The 16,040-nt window shown below is 38.3% G+C and overlaps 1 protein-coding gene and 1 non-coding gene across 2 annotated transcripts; one reads left to right on the top strand and one right to left on the bottom strand.

Moving 5' to 3' along the window:
• Positions 1 to 2,720: 2,720 nt before the first annotated feature.
• On the bottom strand, positions 2,721 to 7,906 carry LOC120579918 (uncharacterized). Its single transcript, XM_039832679.1, has 3 exons — positions 7,043 to 7,906; positions 5,356 to 6,979; positions 2,721 to 4,881 (listed from the first exon to the last, which is right to left on the bottom strand). The coding sequence occupies exons 1-3, from the start codon at positions 7,904 to 7,906 to the stop codon at positions 2,888 to 2,890; spliced, it is 4,482 nt and encodes a 1,493-aa protein (XP_039688613.1). The 3' UTR covers positions 2,721 to 2,887.
• Positions 7,434 to 7,540, top strand: LOC120580390 (small nucleolar RNA R71). The gene has a single exon (XR_005646114.1). It is a non-coding gene; the product is annotated as a small nucleolar RNA R71 (small nucleolar RNA).
• Positions 7,907 to 16,040: the final 8,134 nt, after the last annotated feature.

Here is a 16,040-nt window from a genome sequence, read left to right as displayed (position 1 = left end):
GAAGAAGTGCTTCAGGTGCGGACAGAAGGGTCACGTGTTAGCTGATTGCAAGCGTGGTGATATAGTATGCTATAACTGCAATGGGGAGGGTCATATCAGTTCTCAGTGCACTCAACCGAAGAAGGTTAGGACCGGTGGGAAAGTGTTTGCCTTGGCTGGTACGCAAACCGCAAATGAAGATAGACTTATCAGAGGTACTTGTTTCTTTAATAGTTGATGAGATAAAACCGCAAGTGCACGGTCTTATCGAAGTAGTATAAAAGAGTATCGTTCCGACAGGGAGTAGTTTAATTTAATTAACCTTTTAGAGATGATTAGAAGAGAGAAGAGATTGTAGATTGGGGGTTTTTAAACGGTTAAAGGCAATATAATAAAAGAGCCTTGGGATCGTTGATTTCATCTAAATAACAAGTCCTTCTCAAACCAAAACCATAAGCTTATAATGTTATGTTAGACCTAATTTCTCAAGACAGTTTCTCTTAAGTTCCTCTAGCAACCAAGCCTATTTCGCTGACTTGATTACTATTGGATTTTGGTTCCTCTAACAACCAAGCCTATTTCGCTGACTTGATTGTTATTAGTTCCCTTGAAGATCGAAACTATATGTCTCAAAGATTGCAAAGCCTATTTCGCTGACTTTGCAATCCTTGTCTGAATTCACTTGTTCGAATATCAAAGCTCCACTTTCGTTTTATGAATTGATATTTGGAATAATGGACGAACAATTATCAAACCCTCCACTTTCGTTTCCACAGTTTGATAATGGTTAATCCATGTTAAGACGGTGAATTCAGATAAGAAACTAGGGTTACATAAGATTAAGGCTTAGGGCTTGGTTTGATTAGGATTATGTCATTTATACTTATCCAACAATCCCAAGACAAGAAGAAGTCTACTCACTCATGTTCATCGTAGACATGGGGGAGAAGAGAGAAAGCATGAAAGTAAAAGACAAGAAAATAAAGGAAAGGAAAAGAACTTTATTTAGAAAAGCAATTGTCACTTATTGTATTCCAAGTAAAGATGATTATTTAGTGATGGCTAGCTACTCTATTTATAGTACACAATTGACTTAAAATCTAAGCAAGTATATTCCTAGAATATTCCTCGGTAGATTGTGCGCCAAAATATAATAGCTTGGAGTCAAAGCAAAAGCAGCAAAAGGCATCTAGAGGGTGGCACGGCCGTGCCAAGGCTAGCACGGGCCGTGCCAAGCTTCTGACTTGTGGGAGATATATTTTGTTTCCCAATCTTCATATTTTTGTGTCCAATCTGCTCCAAATCCCTTTCTTTTGCTCCAAGACTCTCTCCATCCAATATTCTTCCCTGAAATATAATAAATTGCATTTTAAAGTAAACTATCCTAAAAAGGAAATAATACTAATATAAAATTATATAAAATCTAATTAAAACTAAACTAAAAAGCATATTAAAATAACATATAAATGACTCATCAAACTCCCCCATACTTGAATCTTTGCTTGTCCTCAAGCAAAAGGCATAAACATAGTAGCATCAACAGTTAAATCAAATGACAATTAAATTAAAGCACATGTCTCCTCAAGGGCTTAAATCCCAAATGTACACTAATCACAAACTCAAGTATTTCTTGAAATCTTTATTCTACCCAACGATCAAGTTTTAAGTGAGTGTGTGTGTGAAGTCCAACCCTTTTCTTGCTCCTATATAAGATAGGCATTATGAGGAAACATGGTCTAATCCTAGCACTAAACTAACCAAGAAAAAATCCTTCTATAATTCATATAAGAGAGATGGGAGTATTTGAGAATCTTTGTTCTTTGCAATATGCACATTTTAAGTTCTTTATTTAAGGAACAACATTTTCACGTAGGAGGTCGGAGGGCCTACCCCCTTCCCCAATCTAGATTCAATGGTATTCCTTAAAACATCGTCTTCACGTAGGAAGTCGGAGGGCCTACCTCCTTCCCCAATCTAGTTTCAACAATGCTTTTTAAAGTTTTTCTCAAGATAACAATCACCTTCACGTAGGAAGTCGGAGGGCCTACCTCCTTCCCCAATCTAGATTCAGTGATGAGATCTTGGAATTATTTGGCTTTTTGGCTTTTTATGATCTCCCTTATACTCACTTATACTACTGGCGCTTTGAGAATTTTTAAAGGTTAATGCACCACTAAGATTAGAACGCGTTTCCTTAAAATACCTATTCATACATTTACTCAAGGGAAGCAACTTTGTGTTTTTCTCATTGGAGAATTTTATTCACTTTAAAACAAGATGTGGTTATATCAAGAAGACTTAAAACACAAGAGTTTGCTTTCATGTACAAGAATCAACAAAATAAGAGGAGACAATGAAAATTTTTTGTGTCATGATTTTTTTCTCAATAAAAATTAGCTACTTAACTATGCCTTTCACAATAAAACGAAACAAAAGAATAAAGTTCAAGGGAGTTTGGAAACACTACGACTAAAGACACTTTATTAGGCTCCCCCCACACTTAGGAGAAGCATTGTCCTCAATGATTCAAATGATAGAAACGAAAGAAATAAGGAAAAAGTGAGAAAGGGTGCGGAAAGCTCACAATTTGTCGAAATTTTAAACTCCGGAGGCCTTCAGGTTGGCACAGCCGTGCCAGATGTAGCACGGGCCGTGCCATCATTCTGCCAACTTTATTGGAGATGTGGTTGTGTTTCTTGGCACGGCCGTGCCAAGTCAAGCACGGGCCGTGCCACCTTTCTGGTTCTTGGAACTTTGATTTTCTTGCGTTTCTTAATCAATCTCGGACACTTACCTACAAAATAAAGAGAAATAACAGAAAACAAAGAAAGCAATTAAATTGGTGGGTTGCCTCCCACGAAGCGCTCTTTTAACGTCACTAGCTTGACGAAGGTGAGGATGAAAATCCTTAAGGTGGGTCACTAAGGGTGAAATCAGCCACTACTTCATTTACTTCTCCGGTATTATAGATTTTAAGCCGTTGGCCATTAACCGTGAAGGATCCTGTTTCTTCAGAAAAGATTTCAATCGCCCCATAAGGGTAGACTGTGCGAACTTGGAAAGGACCGGACCATCGTGATCGCAGTTTACCTGGAAAGAGCTTTAGCCTAGAGTTAAAGAGCAGCACAAGGTCACCACTTTTGAAGTGCCTTTTGATGATTTTCTTGTCATGCCAGGTCTTAGTTCTCTCTTTGTAAATGCGGGCATTCTCATAAGCATCCATCCTAAGTTCTTCTAGCTCGTTTAATTGAAGTTTTCTTTTGTCACCGGCTAAATTTGGATCTAAGTTGAGGTTTCTAATTGCCCAATAGGCCTTATGCTCGAGCTCAACAGGAAGGTGACAAGATTTCCCGTAGACAAGTTTAAAAGGGGTCATCCCAATGGGGGTTTTATAAGCCGTTCGATAGGCCCAAAGGGCATCGTCAAGCTTATTTGACCAATCTGTTCTAGAGGTGGAAACAGTTTTTTCAAGGATAGCTTTAATTTGTCTGTTTGAGACCTCCACTTGTCCGCTACTTTGGGGGTGATAGGGTGTCGCAATTTTGTGCCTCACTCCAAGTTTTTGCAAAAGTTTTTCAAAATGTCTTGAAATGAAGTGAGACCCTCCATCGCTTATCACAACTCGTGGCACTCCGAATCTAGGGAAAATGACTTTCTTAAACATTTTTATAACCACCTGTGCATCATTAGTGGGTGAAGCAATGGCCTCAACCCATTTGGACACATAGTCAACGGCTACTAATATGTACTGGTTCCCAAAAGAGGAAGGGAAAGGTCCCATAAAGTCAATACCCCAAACATCAAAAATTTCCACTTCAAGGATGTTATTCAAAGGCATTTCATTTCTTTTAGTGATGCTACCGGTGCGTTGACATTTGTCACATTTAGAGATAAAGAGATGCACATCTTTGAAAAGTGATGGCCACCAGAAACCAGAATGAAGAATTTTGAAAGAAGTCTTTTGTGTACTGGCGTGGCCGCCATAAGAAGAGGAGTGACAATGAGTTAGAATACTACTTACCTCGTTTTCAGGAATGCATCGCCTGAAAATCTCATCTGAGCCTCTTCTGAAGAGGTAGGGCTCGTCCCAATAGTAGTGCTTGAGATCATTGAAGAATTTCTTCTTTTGTTGGTAGTTTAACTCGGGCGGTAGTACTCCTGCTGCAAGAAAGTTAACAAAATCTGCATACCAAGGTGCGTCAGTTTGTGCCAATAAGAATAGTTGGTCATCTGGGAATGAGTCATCCAAGGGTAACTCATCCTTATTGGTCTCTCGAAGTCGGGACAAGTGGTCAGCGACAACATTTTCTACGCCCTTTTTATCTTTTATTTCAAGGTCAAATTCTTGGAGGAGCAAAATCCATCGGATCAATCTCGGTTTGGCATCTTTTTTGTTTAGCAAGTATTTTATGGCCGAGTGATCTGTATAAACAATGATTTTTGATCCCACCAAGTATTGCCGAAATTTGTCAATGGCATAGACAACTGCTAGCAATTCTTTTTCTGTCGTGGCATAGTTTACCTGTGCCCCATCTAGGGTCTTACTGGCATAGTATATGGCATGCATCTTTTTGTCCTTTCTTTGACCTAATACTGCCCCAACCGCATAGTCGCTTGCATCACACATTATTTCAAAAGGCAAGTTCCAATCTGGTGGTTGTATGATTGGGGCGGTAATTAGTGCTTCCTTCAACCTGCAAAATGCCTGCAAACAAGAATCATCAAAGGTAAAGTCTGCATCTTTGAGAAGCAGGCTGGTTAGTGGCTTAGTGATTGATGAGAAATCTTTGATGAAACGACGGTAGAACCCTGCATGTCCTAGGAAACTTCTAATTTCTTTAACTGAGGTGGGAGGTAGCATTTTTTCAATAATTTCGATTTTTGCTCTGTCTACCTCTATACCTCTGTCGGAAACCAAGTGTCCTAGGACAATTCCTTCTCTTACCATGAAATGACATTTCTCCCAATTTAAGACTAGGTTCACCTGTTCACATCTTTCCAAAACTTTTTCAAGGTTAGTCAAACAATCATCAAAATTAGAACCATGCACAGAAAAATCATCCATAAAGACTTCCATTATCTTTTCAACGAAGTCAGAAAAAATAGACATCATGCATCTTTGAAAAGTAGCAGGGGCATTACAGAGACCAAAAGGCATTCTTCTATAGGCAAAGGTCCCGAAGGGACATGTAAAAGTTGTCTTTTCTTGGTCATTAGGGTGAATGGGTATTTGGAAAAATCCAGAATAGCCATCTAGGTAACAAAAATGCGAATGCTTAGCTAACCTTTCTAACATTTGGTCTATAAAAGGGAGAGGGAAGTGATCTTTACGGGTTGCTTTATTAAGCTTCCTATAATCAATACACATTCTCCAACCGGTGACGGTTCTAGTGGCAATGGATTCATTTTTATCATTTTTAATAACTGTGAGACCACCCTTCTTTGGTACAACTTGCACGGGGCTAACCCATTTGGAGTCAGAAATTGGATAAATAACACCTGCATCTAGGAGTTTTAAGACTTCCTTTTTCACAACTTCTTTCATATTGGGATTTAGTCTTCTTTGGTGTTCAATGGAGGGTTTATAGTCTTCTTCAAGAAGTATCCTATGCATGCATAATGAAGGATTTATTCCTTTAATGTCATCAATGGTGTAACCTATGGCTTTAGGATATTTCTTGAGGACATAAAGCAATTTTTCAGTTTCTACTTCATCGAGACTTGCATTTACAATAACAGGATAGGTGGAGTTAGGGCCCAAGAATTCATACCTTAGATTTGATGGAAGTGTTTTGAGTTCTACTTTCGGTGCCTCCTTGGGTAGAAGTGTTGGTTCTTCTTTTACTAACTCCTCTACACTTAGACCTTTCATTGGAAGAGTTCTATCTAACAGTTCTTCATAAGCCTTTGCCTCTCCTTCCAGTTTTGTACCTGCATTGTTAACCAAGCATACTTCCAAACCATCATGTGCAGTTGATGCTAAAGAGCATTCTTTCACGCAATGGTCGATTATGTCTATCATGCAACAAGAGTCCTTAATGGAGGGACCTTTCATTAGTTTAGCAAGTTCAAATTCAACAGTTTCCTTACCTACATTGAAGGCAAGCCTACCCTTTTTTACATCAATGATAGCTCCTGCAGTGGCAAGGAAAGGTCTTCCCAAAAGAATTGGTACTTGGTTGTCTTCTTCCATTTCCATCACAACAAAATCGGCGGGGATATATACCTCTCCTACCTTAACGGGGACATCTTCTATGATTCCAGCTGGATACTTAACAGAACGGTCTGCTAGTTGTAGGGTCATCCTTGTTGATTTAAGTTCCCCTATTCCCAACCTCTCATAAAGTGATAAGGGCATTAGGCTGACACTGGCTCCTAGATCGCACATAGCTTTCTTCACAACTTCCGACCCTATGACACAAGGTATGGAAAAACTACCTGGATCTTTAAGCTTTGGTGGCAATTTATTTTGGATGATGGCACTACATTCTTCTGTAAGGTTAACCGTCTCACTTTCCTCAATCTTTCTTTTTTTAGAGAGGATTTCTTTCAAAAATTTAGCATATGTGGGCATTTGGGTTAGGACCTCGGTAAATGGCACATCAATATATATCTTGTTCATCATCTCTATGAACTTTTTGAATTGCTCATCTAGCTTTGATTTGGCAAACCTTTGAGGGAAGGGGATTTTTGGCTTAAAGGGAGGTGGCGTGTTTTCCTCAACTCGTGGTTCCTCTCTTTCTGCTCTGGTTTCCCTAGATGGTGGTTCGCGGATTTCTTTCTCACTGTTATCGGTCTCGGTTCTCCTTATGGGGTCTTCGAGTGGCTTACCACTCCTAAGTGTGACAGCATTCATTTTATTGGGGTGGTTAACCTTACGAACTACCTGGGAGAGTTGAGTTTCAGAAATTTTGTTGTGAGAGGAGATAGAGTCTATCTTTGTTGTGAGAGTAGCAAGAGAGTTGTTCAAAAGTCTAGTTTGGTCCTTGAGCTCTTGGAGCTGTTCGGATTGTTTAAGAAAATAGTTTTCCATTAAAAGTTCAATGTGAGATTTTTGAACAACTCTTTGGCCATTCTGAACAAAATTTAACTGCTCAACACTACTTAGGTTGCAATCGGTGTTAGAATGACTAGATAGGCCACATGTTTCACAAGGAGGTGAGAAGGTAGGTGTGCTCATGCGATCAAGTCTTTGAGATAATGCATTCACCTTGGTAGATAAATAGTCAATGGAAGAGGTTTCATCCATACCTGCCTCTTTTTTAGAGGGCGAAGGATCGATGGTTGCTTTTTCTTCTGTCCATTGGAAGAGGTTCAGAGCCATGTTCTCAATTAACGCATAAGCTGTTGTGAAGTCTTTGTTCATTAGGGCACCACCTGCAGCTGCATCAACAGTCAATTTAGTGCTAGATGTTAGACTATTATAAAAGGTGTGGATGATTAACCATTTTTCTAGACCGTGATGGGGACAACGTCTAAGTATTTCTTTAAAACGTTCCCACACATCGAAAAGAGATTCCTCATTCTTTTGAGTAAATTGGTAAAGTTTTCCCCTAAGTTGGGCAGTTTTGGATGGGGGAAAGAAACGACAAAGGAATTCTCTCCTCAGTTGGTCCCATGAGGTAATGGAACCAGGCTTCAAAGAATTGAACGAATTGCTGGCTTTATCTTTTAGAGAAAAAGGGAAGAGATGTAGCCTGACGGTTTCTTGGTCGTCTTTGCAAGTTACACTAAGTCTCCAAAAGGTTGAGATATGTAAATTTGGGTCCTCGGAAGGTGATCCAGAGAACTGGTTTTGTTGCACCAGAATTAGTAGTGCAGGTTTTATTTTGAAGTTGCTACCTTGAACTGTTGGGTAGACTATAATAGTGCATGGCTCATCCGAAGAAGGGATCGAATACTCCTTAAGAGTGCGTTCCTCAGCCATGTTATCTATTATCTTTAAGCCACCCGAATCAAGTGTAGGAAAAAGAAGAAGGGAAGAAGAGGGGAGAGAAAAGAGTTCTAATCACAAAGAAAGAATTAATTAAATTAGTTTACTCCCGGCAGCGGCGCCAAAAACTTGATGGGATAAAACCGCAAGTGCACGGTCTTATCGAAGTAGTATAAAAGAGTATCGTTCCGACAGGGAGTAGTTTAATTTAATTAACCTTTTAGAGATGATTAGAAGAGAGAAGAGATTGTAGATTGGGGGTTTTTAAACGGTTAAAAGCAATATAATAAAAGAGCCTTGGGATCGTTGATTTCATCTAAATAACAAGTCCTTCTCAAACCAAAACCATAAGCTTATAATGTTATGTTAGACCTAATTTCTCAAGACAGTTTCTGTAACACCCCGTTTTCCCAATATCAAAATTTCATTAAAAACATAGCATTTATCAGAGTAAGCATCAAAACAACGGGATATCACATATAACATAATCCAACAGTCAAATAATAATTTAACCAATATCTTAAACATTGCAGCGGAAAATCATAATCATAATTCGTAAAACGTTTTGGCACGCAGGCCCAACAAGTATCTCAAAAGAGTTAGTCAAAACAGTAAATATTCATGGCAGTTCACGTAAGAGAATGAAGCATGTTATAGCATAAAACCCCATCCCGTTACGTATCAGAGCGACCTAGACGACACAGTGAAGGCAAGGCCACTCACGACGGCAACTGCACACTAAGCACGATCACCTGCAAGTTACCCATACGAAGGGCAACATTTTCAAGCAGAAGGGGTGAGATTTCATAATAAAATAACATTAATCAATGTAATTGCGAATCATAAATTAACATCATAATCATTCCATTATTAACTTTGCATAAATGCTAAACAGTTATCACGTAATCATATATCCAATTCATTATGAACAACGTAACATAATCAATAAACACTTATCACATAATCACATATTCATTCATTATCAACAAGGCATCTTAATCATGACAATGTGACAATGCTCCTAGACTCCTTATATGCATGTGGTACCAATCGTCATCATAAGTATTAATATACTTTAATCGTGCGGAGGACAAAGCTCCTATAAAACGTGCGGAGGACAAAGCTCCTAATATTCGTGGTGAGGACTAAGCTCAATGATATGCTATGCATGGACACATATGAACAAAACATCGTAATCAACTTATCAACATGCATCCAATAATTTGGAGCTAAACTTCATCATATAATTATGCACTTAGTTAAATAACGGAAGCAGCATAAACAGGTCACATAACAAGATGATATCATTATATCAAAGCACATAATTTGTATCATTATCAGATCTTCTTATCTTGCATGAATATACAATACAATAGTTCATATTCAATTAATATTAATATAACTTAAACAACTCTACAGTCTGCATTAAACGACATCACTAGGTCTCATTACCAGTTAGGGGTTCACTCTTGATCAACAAGTGCGACACAGATCGCATAAACACATAAACAAGTTCATCCTGGTTGTACTCGCGAGGCGAGAGTACTTACTCGCCATGGCGAGTACCACTCAACTCCCAAACTAAGGTTGTTCTGGGTTCCCTCTGATCCTACATTCATTCCTAATCAATGCTAGGTATGTTCAGGTACTCAAAGGCATACAAGATTCAACTAAAAAGGTCGAAACACGAAATATGACATGCACTCTGCCTAAGCTCGCGAGGCGAGGAAAGGTTGCTCGCCATGGCGAGTTGCACCAAACAACTCGCGAGGCGAAGGGAAGGGGCTCGCGTGGCGAGCGATGAAGTTCATCACTCGCGAGGCGAGGATCATCACTCGCCGTGGCGAGCGATGAACAGAAGCACGGGCAGACTAGGGTTTTTCTCAAAAATCCATCACACAACATGGTTCAAAGCGTGGTTTTGATTCCAGAATTCATCCTAAACATATTCTAAGGTTAAAGGACGGTTCTTTCATCAATCTAACAAGTTTTACCGTTTGATCATCAATTTTCAGGGTTTTGACCTAATTCCAAAACTTCTCTAAATCAATCCTAACTTTGTCAACTAATCATCAGAATTACAGTAAATAACATTATTGAATTATTAGTCTCACCCTTACCTGGTTATGAAGAAATCGCAGCCCTCTATGCTCTTCTCCCTTCTAAGCTTTTCTCCCTTTTTCAAAAGTTTTCACGTACAATGAGTTTCTAAAATATTAGGTCTTCTCCTATTTATATCTCTTCCTAATAACTTATCTTATCTCACTTTCTCCCCCAAACTATCTAAAATATCAAAACAGCCCTCAACTAAATATTTTATATTATTTTCAAATCTTTATTCTATTTAACAATAAAATAAATCTCATAACATAATCAAATCCTCCAAAACTCATAACTTATCACGTCATCAATCAAATCATCGTAAATCATCAAAACATACCAAAATCATGCACATATTATATAATTATAATATAATGACCTAAACTCGATTAAATAAACGATTAAACGAAAGTGGGCGTTACAACTCTCCCCCATTTAAAAGATTTCGTCCTCGAAAATTTACCTCAAGCAAACAATTCTGGATAAGACTCCAGCATCTTACTCTCAAGCTCCCACGTCAAGCTTTCACCAGTCGCTCCCGTCCAAACGACTCTCACGAGAGGTATCTCCTTGCCTCTCAACGTCTTCACTTTACGATCATCAATCCTCACCGGTAAAGTCTCTACCGTAAGGTTGTCTCTAACTTGCACATCGTCACTCTGAATTACATGAGATGGATCCGGAACATACTTTCGAAGTTGCGACACATGGAAAACGTTGTGCAAATTCGAAAGATGCGGCGGTAAACCCACTCGGTAAGCCACCGTTCCAACTCTTTCCAATATCTGATACGGACCAATGAACTTCGGGGTCAACTTCTTTGACTTCAAAGCACGTCCTACACCGGTCATAGGAGTGACTCTCAAAACACGTGGTCTCCTTCTTGGAACTCAAGATCTTTTCTACGCTTATCATGATAACTCTTTTGTCGACTCTGCGACGCCTTCATTTTCTCTTGGATCATCTGAACTTTCTCAGTAGTTTGCTGAACAATCTCTGGTCCTAAGACCGCTCTTTCTCCTGATTCAAACCAACACAACGGAGTTCTGCATCTCCGACCATACAAAGCCTCGAACGGTGCCATTCCAATACTAGAATGATAACTATTATTATAAGTGAACTCGATCAACGGAAGATGACTGTCCCAAGTTCCTCCTTGTTCAAGAACACAAATTCTCAACAAATCCTCTAGCGACTGAATTGTCCTCTCCGACTGACCATCTGTCTGTGGATGATACGCCGAACTCAATCTCAACTTCGAACCCAAGGCCTCTTGCAAACTTTTCCAAAATCTAGAAGTAAATCTTGGATCTCTATCTGACACGATGCTCGAAGGAACACCATGCAACTTCACAATCTCCTTGATATAAATCTCTGCCAACTGGGCAACAGGGAAACTAATATTAATAGGTAGAAAATGAGCTGACTTCGTCAACCTATCAACAATAACCCAAATTGCGTCACTCCCTCTAGGAGTATTCGGCAAACTCGTCACAAAATCCATGGATATACTATCCCATTTCCATTCTGGCACGTCTAAAGGTACCATCATCCCAGCAGGTTTCTGATGCTCAACTTTCGATTTCTGACAAACTAAACAGGAATACACAAACTGTGCCACATCTCGTTTCAAACCAGACCACCAGAAAATCTTCTTTAAATCATGATACATCTTCGTAGCTCCCGGATGAATACTCAAGCTACTTCTATGACTCTCTTCAAGAATCATCTTCTTAATCTCTTCATTGTCTGGGATACAAATTCTTCCTCGGAATCTCAACACACCTTGATTGTCGATTTTAAAATCACTGTCTTCAGTCTGATCTCTAGCAACCAACAAGTCCACAAACTTTACATCAACTTTCTGTGCTTCCTTGATACTTTTCAGAAATTCACTATCAATCTTCAGCATACCTCCTTCGCATATTATTCCTAGGGATGACGTGCAAGTTAGAGACAACCTTACGGTGGAAACCTTACCGTTGAGAATTGATGATAGGAAGGTAAAATCTTTGAGAGGTAAAGAGATACCGCTTGTGAGAGTCGTTTGGGGTGGAGCGACTGGAGAAAGTTTAACTTGGGAGCTGGAAAGTAAGATGCGGGAGTCGTACCCAGAGTTGTTTGTTTGAGGTAAGATTTCGAGGACGAAATCCTCTAAGTTGGGGAGAGTTGTAACGCCCTAGTCGTTATTTATTTTATTTTGAATTATCTGGAGTCTCATATGTGATTTTATATGATTTTTGATGATTTTTGTGGCGTGTGCATTTTAATATATGGTTTAATAAAATAATAATTAAAATTAGTGGGAATTATTATTATTTTAGAAATTAGGGAGTTAATTAGGATTTAATAGAATTAAGGGGAGTTAATGAAATAAAGGGGAGTTATGTATTGGGGAGTTAGGAAAAGAAATAGTCAGAAAAACAGTTTCACGTACAACAGACAAGTTTTTGGGAAAAGGGAGAAGAAGAGCAAGAACAAGAGAGGAAGGCTTAGGAACCGATTGTGCTGTTTTATCTTTCTGCAAAACTAAGGTAAGGGTGAGATTTGCTTCAGTAATATAGTTATTGAATTCTGAATTTGTGATTTAACATGTTGTTGTTCTTAGGTTTGGTAATTGGGAATTAGGGTTGGAGAATCGTCATTAGTTGTTAATCAAATAGAAAATCCATAGTAATTGTGCACAGATGGTGTTCTGATTATAGGTTGTTCATAGTCTAATGTTTCAATCAGTTTTGGAGTTGGGTTAATGAAAATTAGGATTTTATGTTTGAAAAGTTAGTGTCCAACATTCTACAAATAAGAGATCATGTGGGTTTTGGAAAAATCGATTTTTGGTAGTTGAAACTTTAGTTTTTCGGTAGATTATGATAGAGCTATGTCTCATGAGCGTGTAGGCGAAAACGGCATCGAAAACGAGTTAACGGTTGGGTTTTTACGCGCGAAAACGTGAAGGTCGAAAATCTGATGCTGTCTGTCAAACCAGGATCGTGCCACGATTCGGGACCAACGTGCCACGATTTTGATCAGAAATTTAGTTCGTTTGACACTGGAAAAATCGTGCCACGATGGGATACCAACGTGCCACGATGCTGTCATCCAATAAACCCTAAAAATGCAATTTTCTTCACTCCAAATGCTTCCAAACTTCTTCCTAAGTGTAGGGACCTTATCCTAAACATATAGAGATGTTTTTAGGAAAGATATAACGTTGTATAAGGGTCTAACGAGTTCATGAGTGGTCCTTGGGGTAGGGATGGAAGTTGTCTATAGGGGTATAGCCTCTCAATGTATCTAAGCTAATATAATTGATGTTGTTGATTACTAATATCTTTGAGTTGTTGAATTCTGTTTGAACGTTTTGAATGGAGCCTGATGTATGAGCATGATTAAGATAAATTGTGCATTTTTCTGGATTGTTGGATTGATTAATGATGAACTATTGATGACTGTGCTGTATGTTTACATTCATTAAATCATACAAGTGTGGAGTTGTGGAGAGTTGAGTCATATACATATATATATGCATTTGTTGAGTTGTATGTAGATATACACAGGTTGGGTAGTTGCATAGCATCAAAGTGGGAGAGCTTCGGCTCTGGAACGCCTTGTCGTTCAAAGTGGTGGAACACTAGTTGTTCAAAAGCGGTGTTGAGCGGTGAGGACTTAGGTCCTGATGAGAATGCTTTAACCATTCGACAGCGGTGTGGGTCACGGCCCTGATTATGGTACCACATGCATATTTGCATTTATCGAAGAGTCTAGGGTGTTGTTTTAGCGGAGTTGTCATGTCATTTGCATGAGTCGGTGTTGTTAGTTGTAATTGTCATATTGATGATGATGATGTTGTTTTATGAAGTATATATATATTTATGCATATAAGATGATGAACTGATTATATTTAGGGTGTTAGATTCAATTGACGAATTTTAATATCTATATCTTCTCGTTGTGAATCTCACCCCTTCTGCTTGAAAATGTTGCCCTTCCTATGGGTAACTTGCAGGTGATCCTGAGTAGTTGGTGGTGGCTCAAGTGTCTAGGGCTCTGATACATTTGGGATGGGTTTACCTTATTTATGTTTCATTCCTTATGTATCATATTTTGAAACTTGATGTTGTAGCCCTTTTTAGTGGTTGAATTTATGTTGTTGAGGCTTTTATGCCAAGGATTATCATGGAGAATTAAACAGTTAATGTTGTTGCTTTTAATGCAAATATTCCGCTGCAGATTATTGAGGTTTAATTAAATAGTTTTATATTTCTATTTAAGAAAAATTTGAAAATGTAGTGTGACATGCCCGTTTGGGATTTACTCTGATGTATGTTTAATTATTTAATTACTTTTGGGTAACGGGGTGTTACAGTTGAGCTCTTTTACTTCGGAGATTATGTAAGGCGGGAGTGAACCCTTACATACAATGTGTTTTATCATCGAAGGTGACGACCTTTTGGAGATTTGGTACCACATGCATTTATGTGTCAATAAGTGCATATCATGACATGAGTCATATTTGGAAATGTGATTGGAGATTGTGAATGAATATTTGTGAATTGATAATTGTTCATGAAATATGATTAATGATTGTTCATGGCTTATGATTGGTGATTGTTCATGACGTATATGATTGATAATTGTTCATGAAATATGATTAATGATAGTTCATGGCTTATGATTGGTGATTGCTCATGATGTATATGATTGGTGATTGTTCATGATGTATATGATCGGTCATTGTTCATGATGTATATGAGTGGTGATTGTGTATGAATAACTGTGAATTGATATTTGTTCATGAAATGTGATTAATGATTAATCCTGATACATGTAATTGGTGATTGTTCATGAAATGTGATTAGTGATTATTCATGATACATGTAATTGGTGATTGTTCATGAAGGGTGATTAATGATTATTCATGATAAATGTGATTGGTGATTGTGAATGAATATTTGTGAATTGATAATTGTTCATATGATTGATGAATATTGATGTGAGATATCGGGGTGTGATGTAAGTATTAATGTGTGATTATTATTGATCAAGTGCATGATGTTTAAATTGAAATATGCATGTTAACTGTTATTAGGATTATGATAATGTAATACTTACCCCCAGTGGATCGGTTATGGACCGCCCACCTTTCTGTATGGATGGGTAGACGTTGTGCAGATTTAGTTTCTTGGTGAATTCTTGTGCTTGGTGGATATCTAGAGCTTTCTCCGATATCGATGTAGAGTCGGCTCTGATCTAGGCTTGTTGTGTCGGTCTAGATTAGGTTATTTCTTTTGGATTTTGTTTTCTTGGAATTACCCGTTTGTTGGGATTTTTGAGATGCATCTATGTTGATGTAATTTATTGATTCATAACATGTATACTTGGATTTACTCTGGTTTATATTCCGCTGCAGTTGTTGAAGTTTATATACATGTTTATTGTTTTTTTTGAATTTTGAATGTGGCGTAGCCTCTATTTCTTGAATAAATGTATTATTCGCATGTTTAATTGCTTTAATAGAAGTAGGGTGTTACAAGTTGGTATCAGAGCCATGGTCAGTTGTGTCTAGACTAATGCTTGTTGTATTTCCCTGTTGTGTCCGAATGGTAGTTTAGTACCTTCGGCACTTTCTTGTTGTGTTGTTTTCTTATCGGTTAGTGGTTTGTGTTAGTCTGGCAAGGGAAGGTATCTTTGGCTGCGAAGGCTCTTTTGGTTGTGTTTTGTGTTAAGGTTCATGTTGATTTTGAGTTGGATCTTGTTTGTCTTCCGTTAAAGCATATGGATGTGATTTTTGGTATGGATTGGTTGTTGGCTTTTGGGGTTAGTATTAATTGTTTGACTAAGAGTGTGACTTTTCGAAGCCGGTAGAAGAGTTGGATAGGAAGTTCTTGACCGCGGAGCAAGTGAAGAAGTCTTTAGATGGCGAAGCTTGTGTGTTCATGATGTTTGCTTCTTTGAAGGAGAATCAGTTGTGTGCTAAGTTATCTAAGTGTGGGTTTTGGTTGAAGGAAGTGAGTTTCGTTGGTCATGT

This window comes from Medicago truncatula, chromosome 4 (genome assembly GCF_003473485.1).
Source record: "Medicago truncatula cultivar Jemalong A17 chromosome 4, MtrunA17r5.0-ANR, whole genome shotgun sequence".
In the NCBI taxonomy this organism is placed as follows: domain Eukaryota; kingdom Viridiplantae; phylum Streptophyta; class Magnoliopsida; order Fabales; family Fabaceae; genus Medicago; species Medicago truncatula.
This window is presented reverse-complemented; position numbering and strand designations above follow the sequence as displayed.

Coding starts and splice junctions, on each gene's coding strand:
- LOC120579918 (XM_039832679.1), bottom strand. CDS start 7,906: ATGGCTGAGGAACGCACTCTTAAGGAGTATTCGATCCCTTCTTCGGAT. Junction 6,980..7,042: donor TTGTTCAGAATGGCCAAAGA/GTTGTTCAAAAA, acceptor CAATCCGAACAG/CTCCAAGAGCTCAAGGACCA. Junction 4,882..5,355: donor TGCCACTAGAACCGTCACCG/GTTGGAGAATGT, acceptor TTTCCGACAGAG/GTATAGAGGTAGACAGAGCA.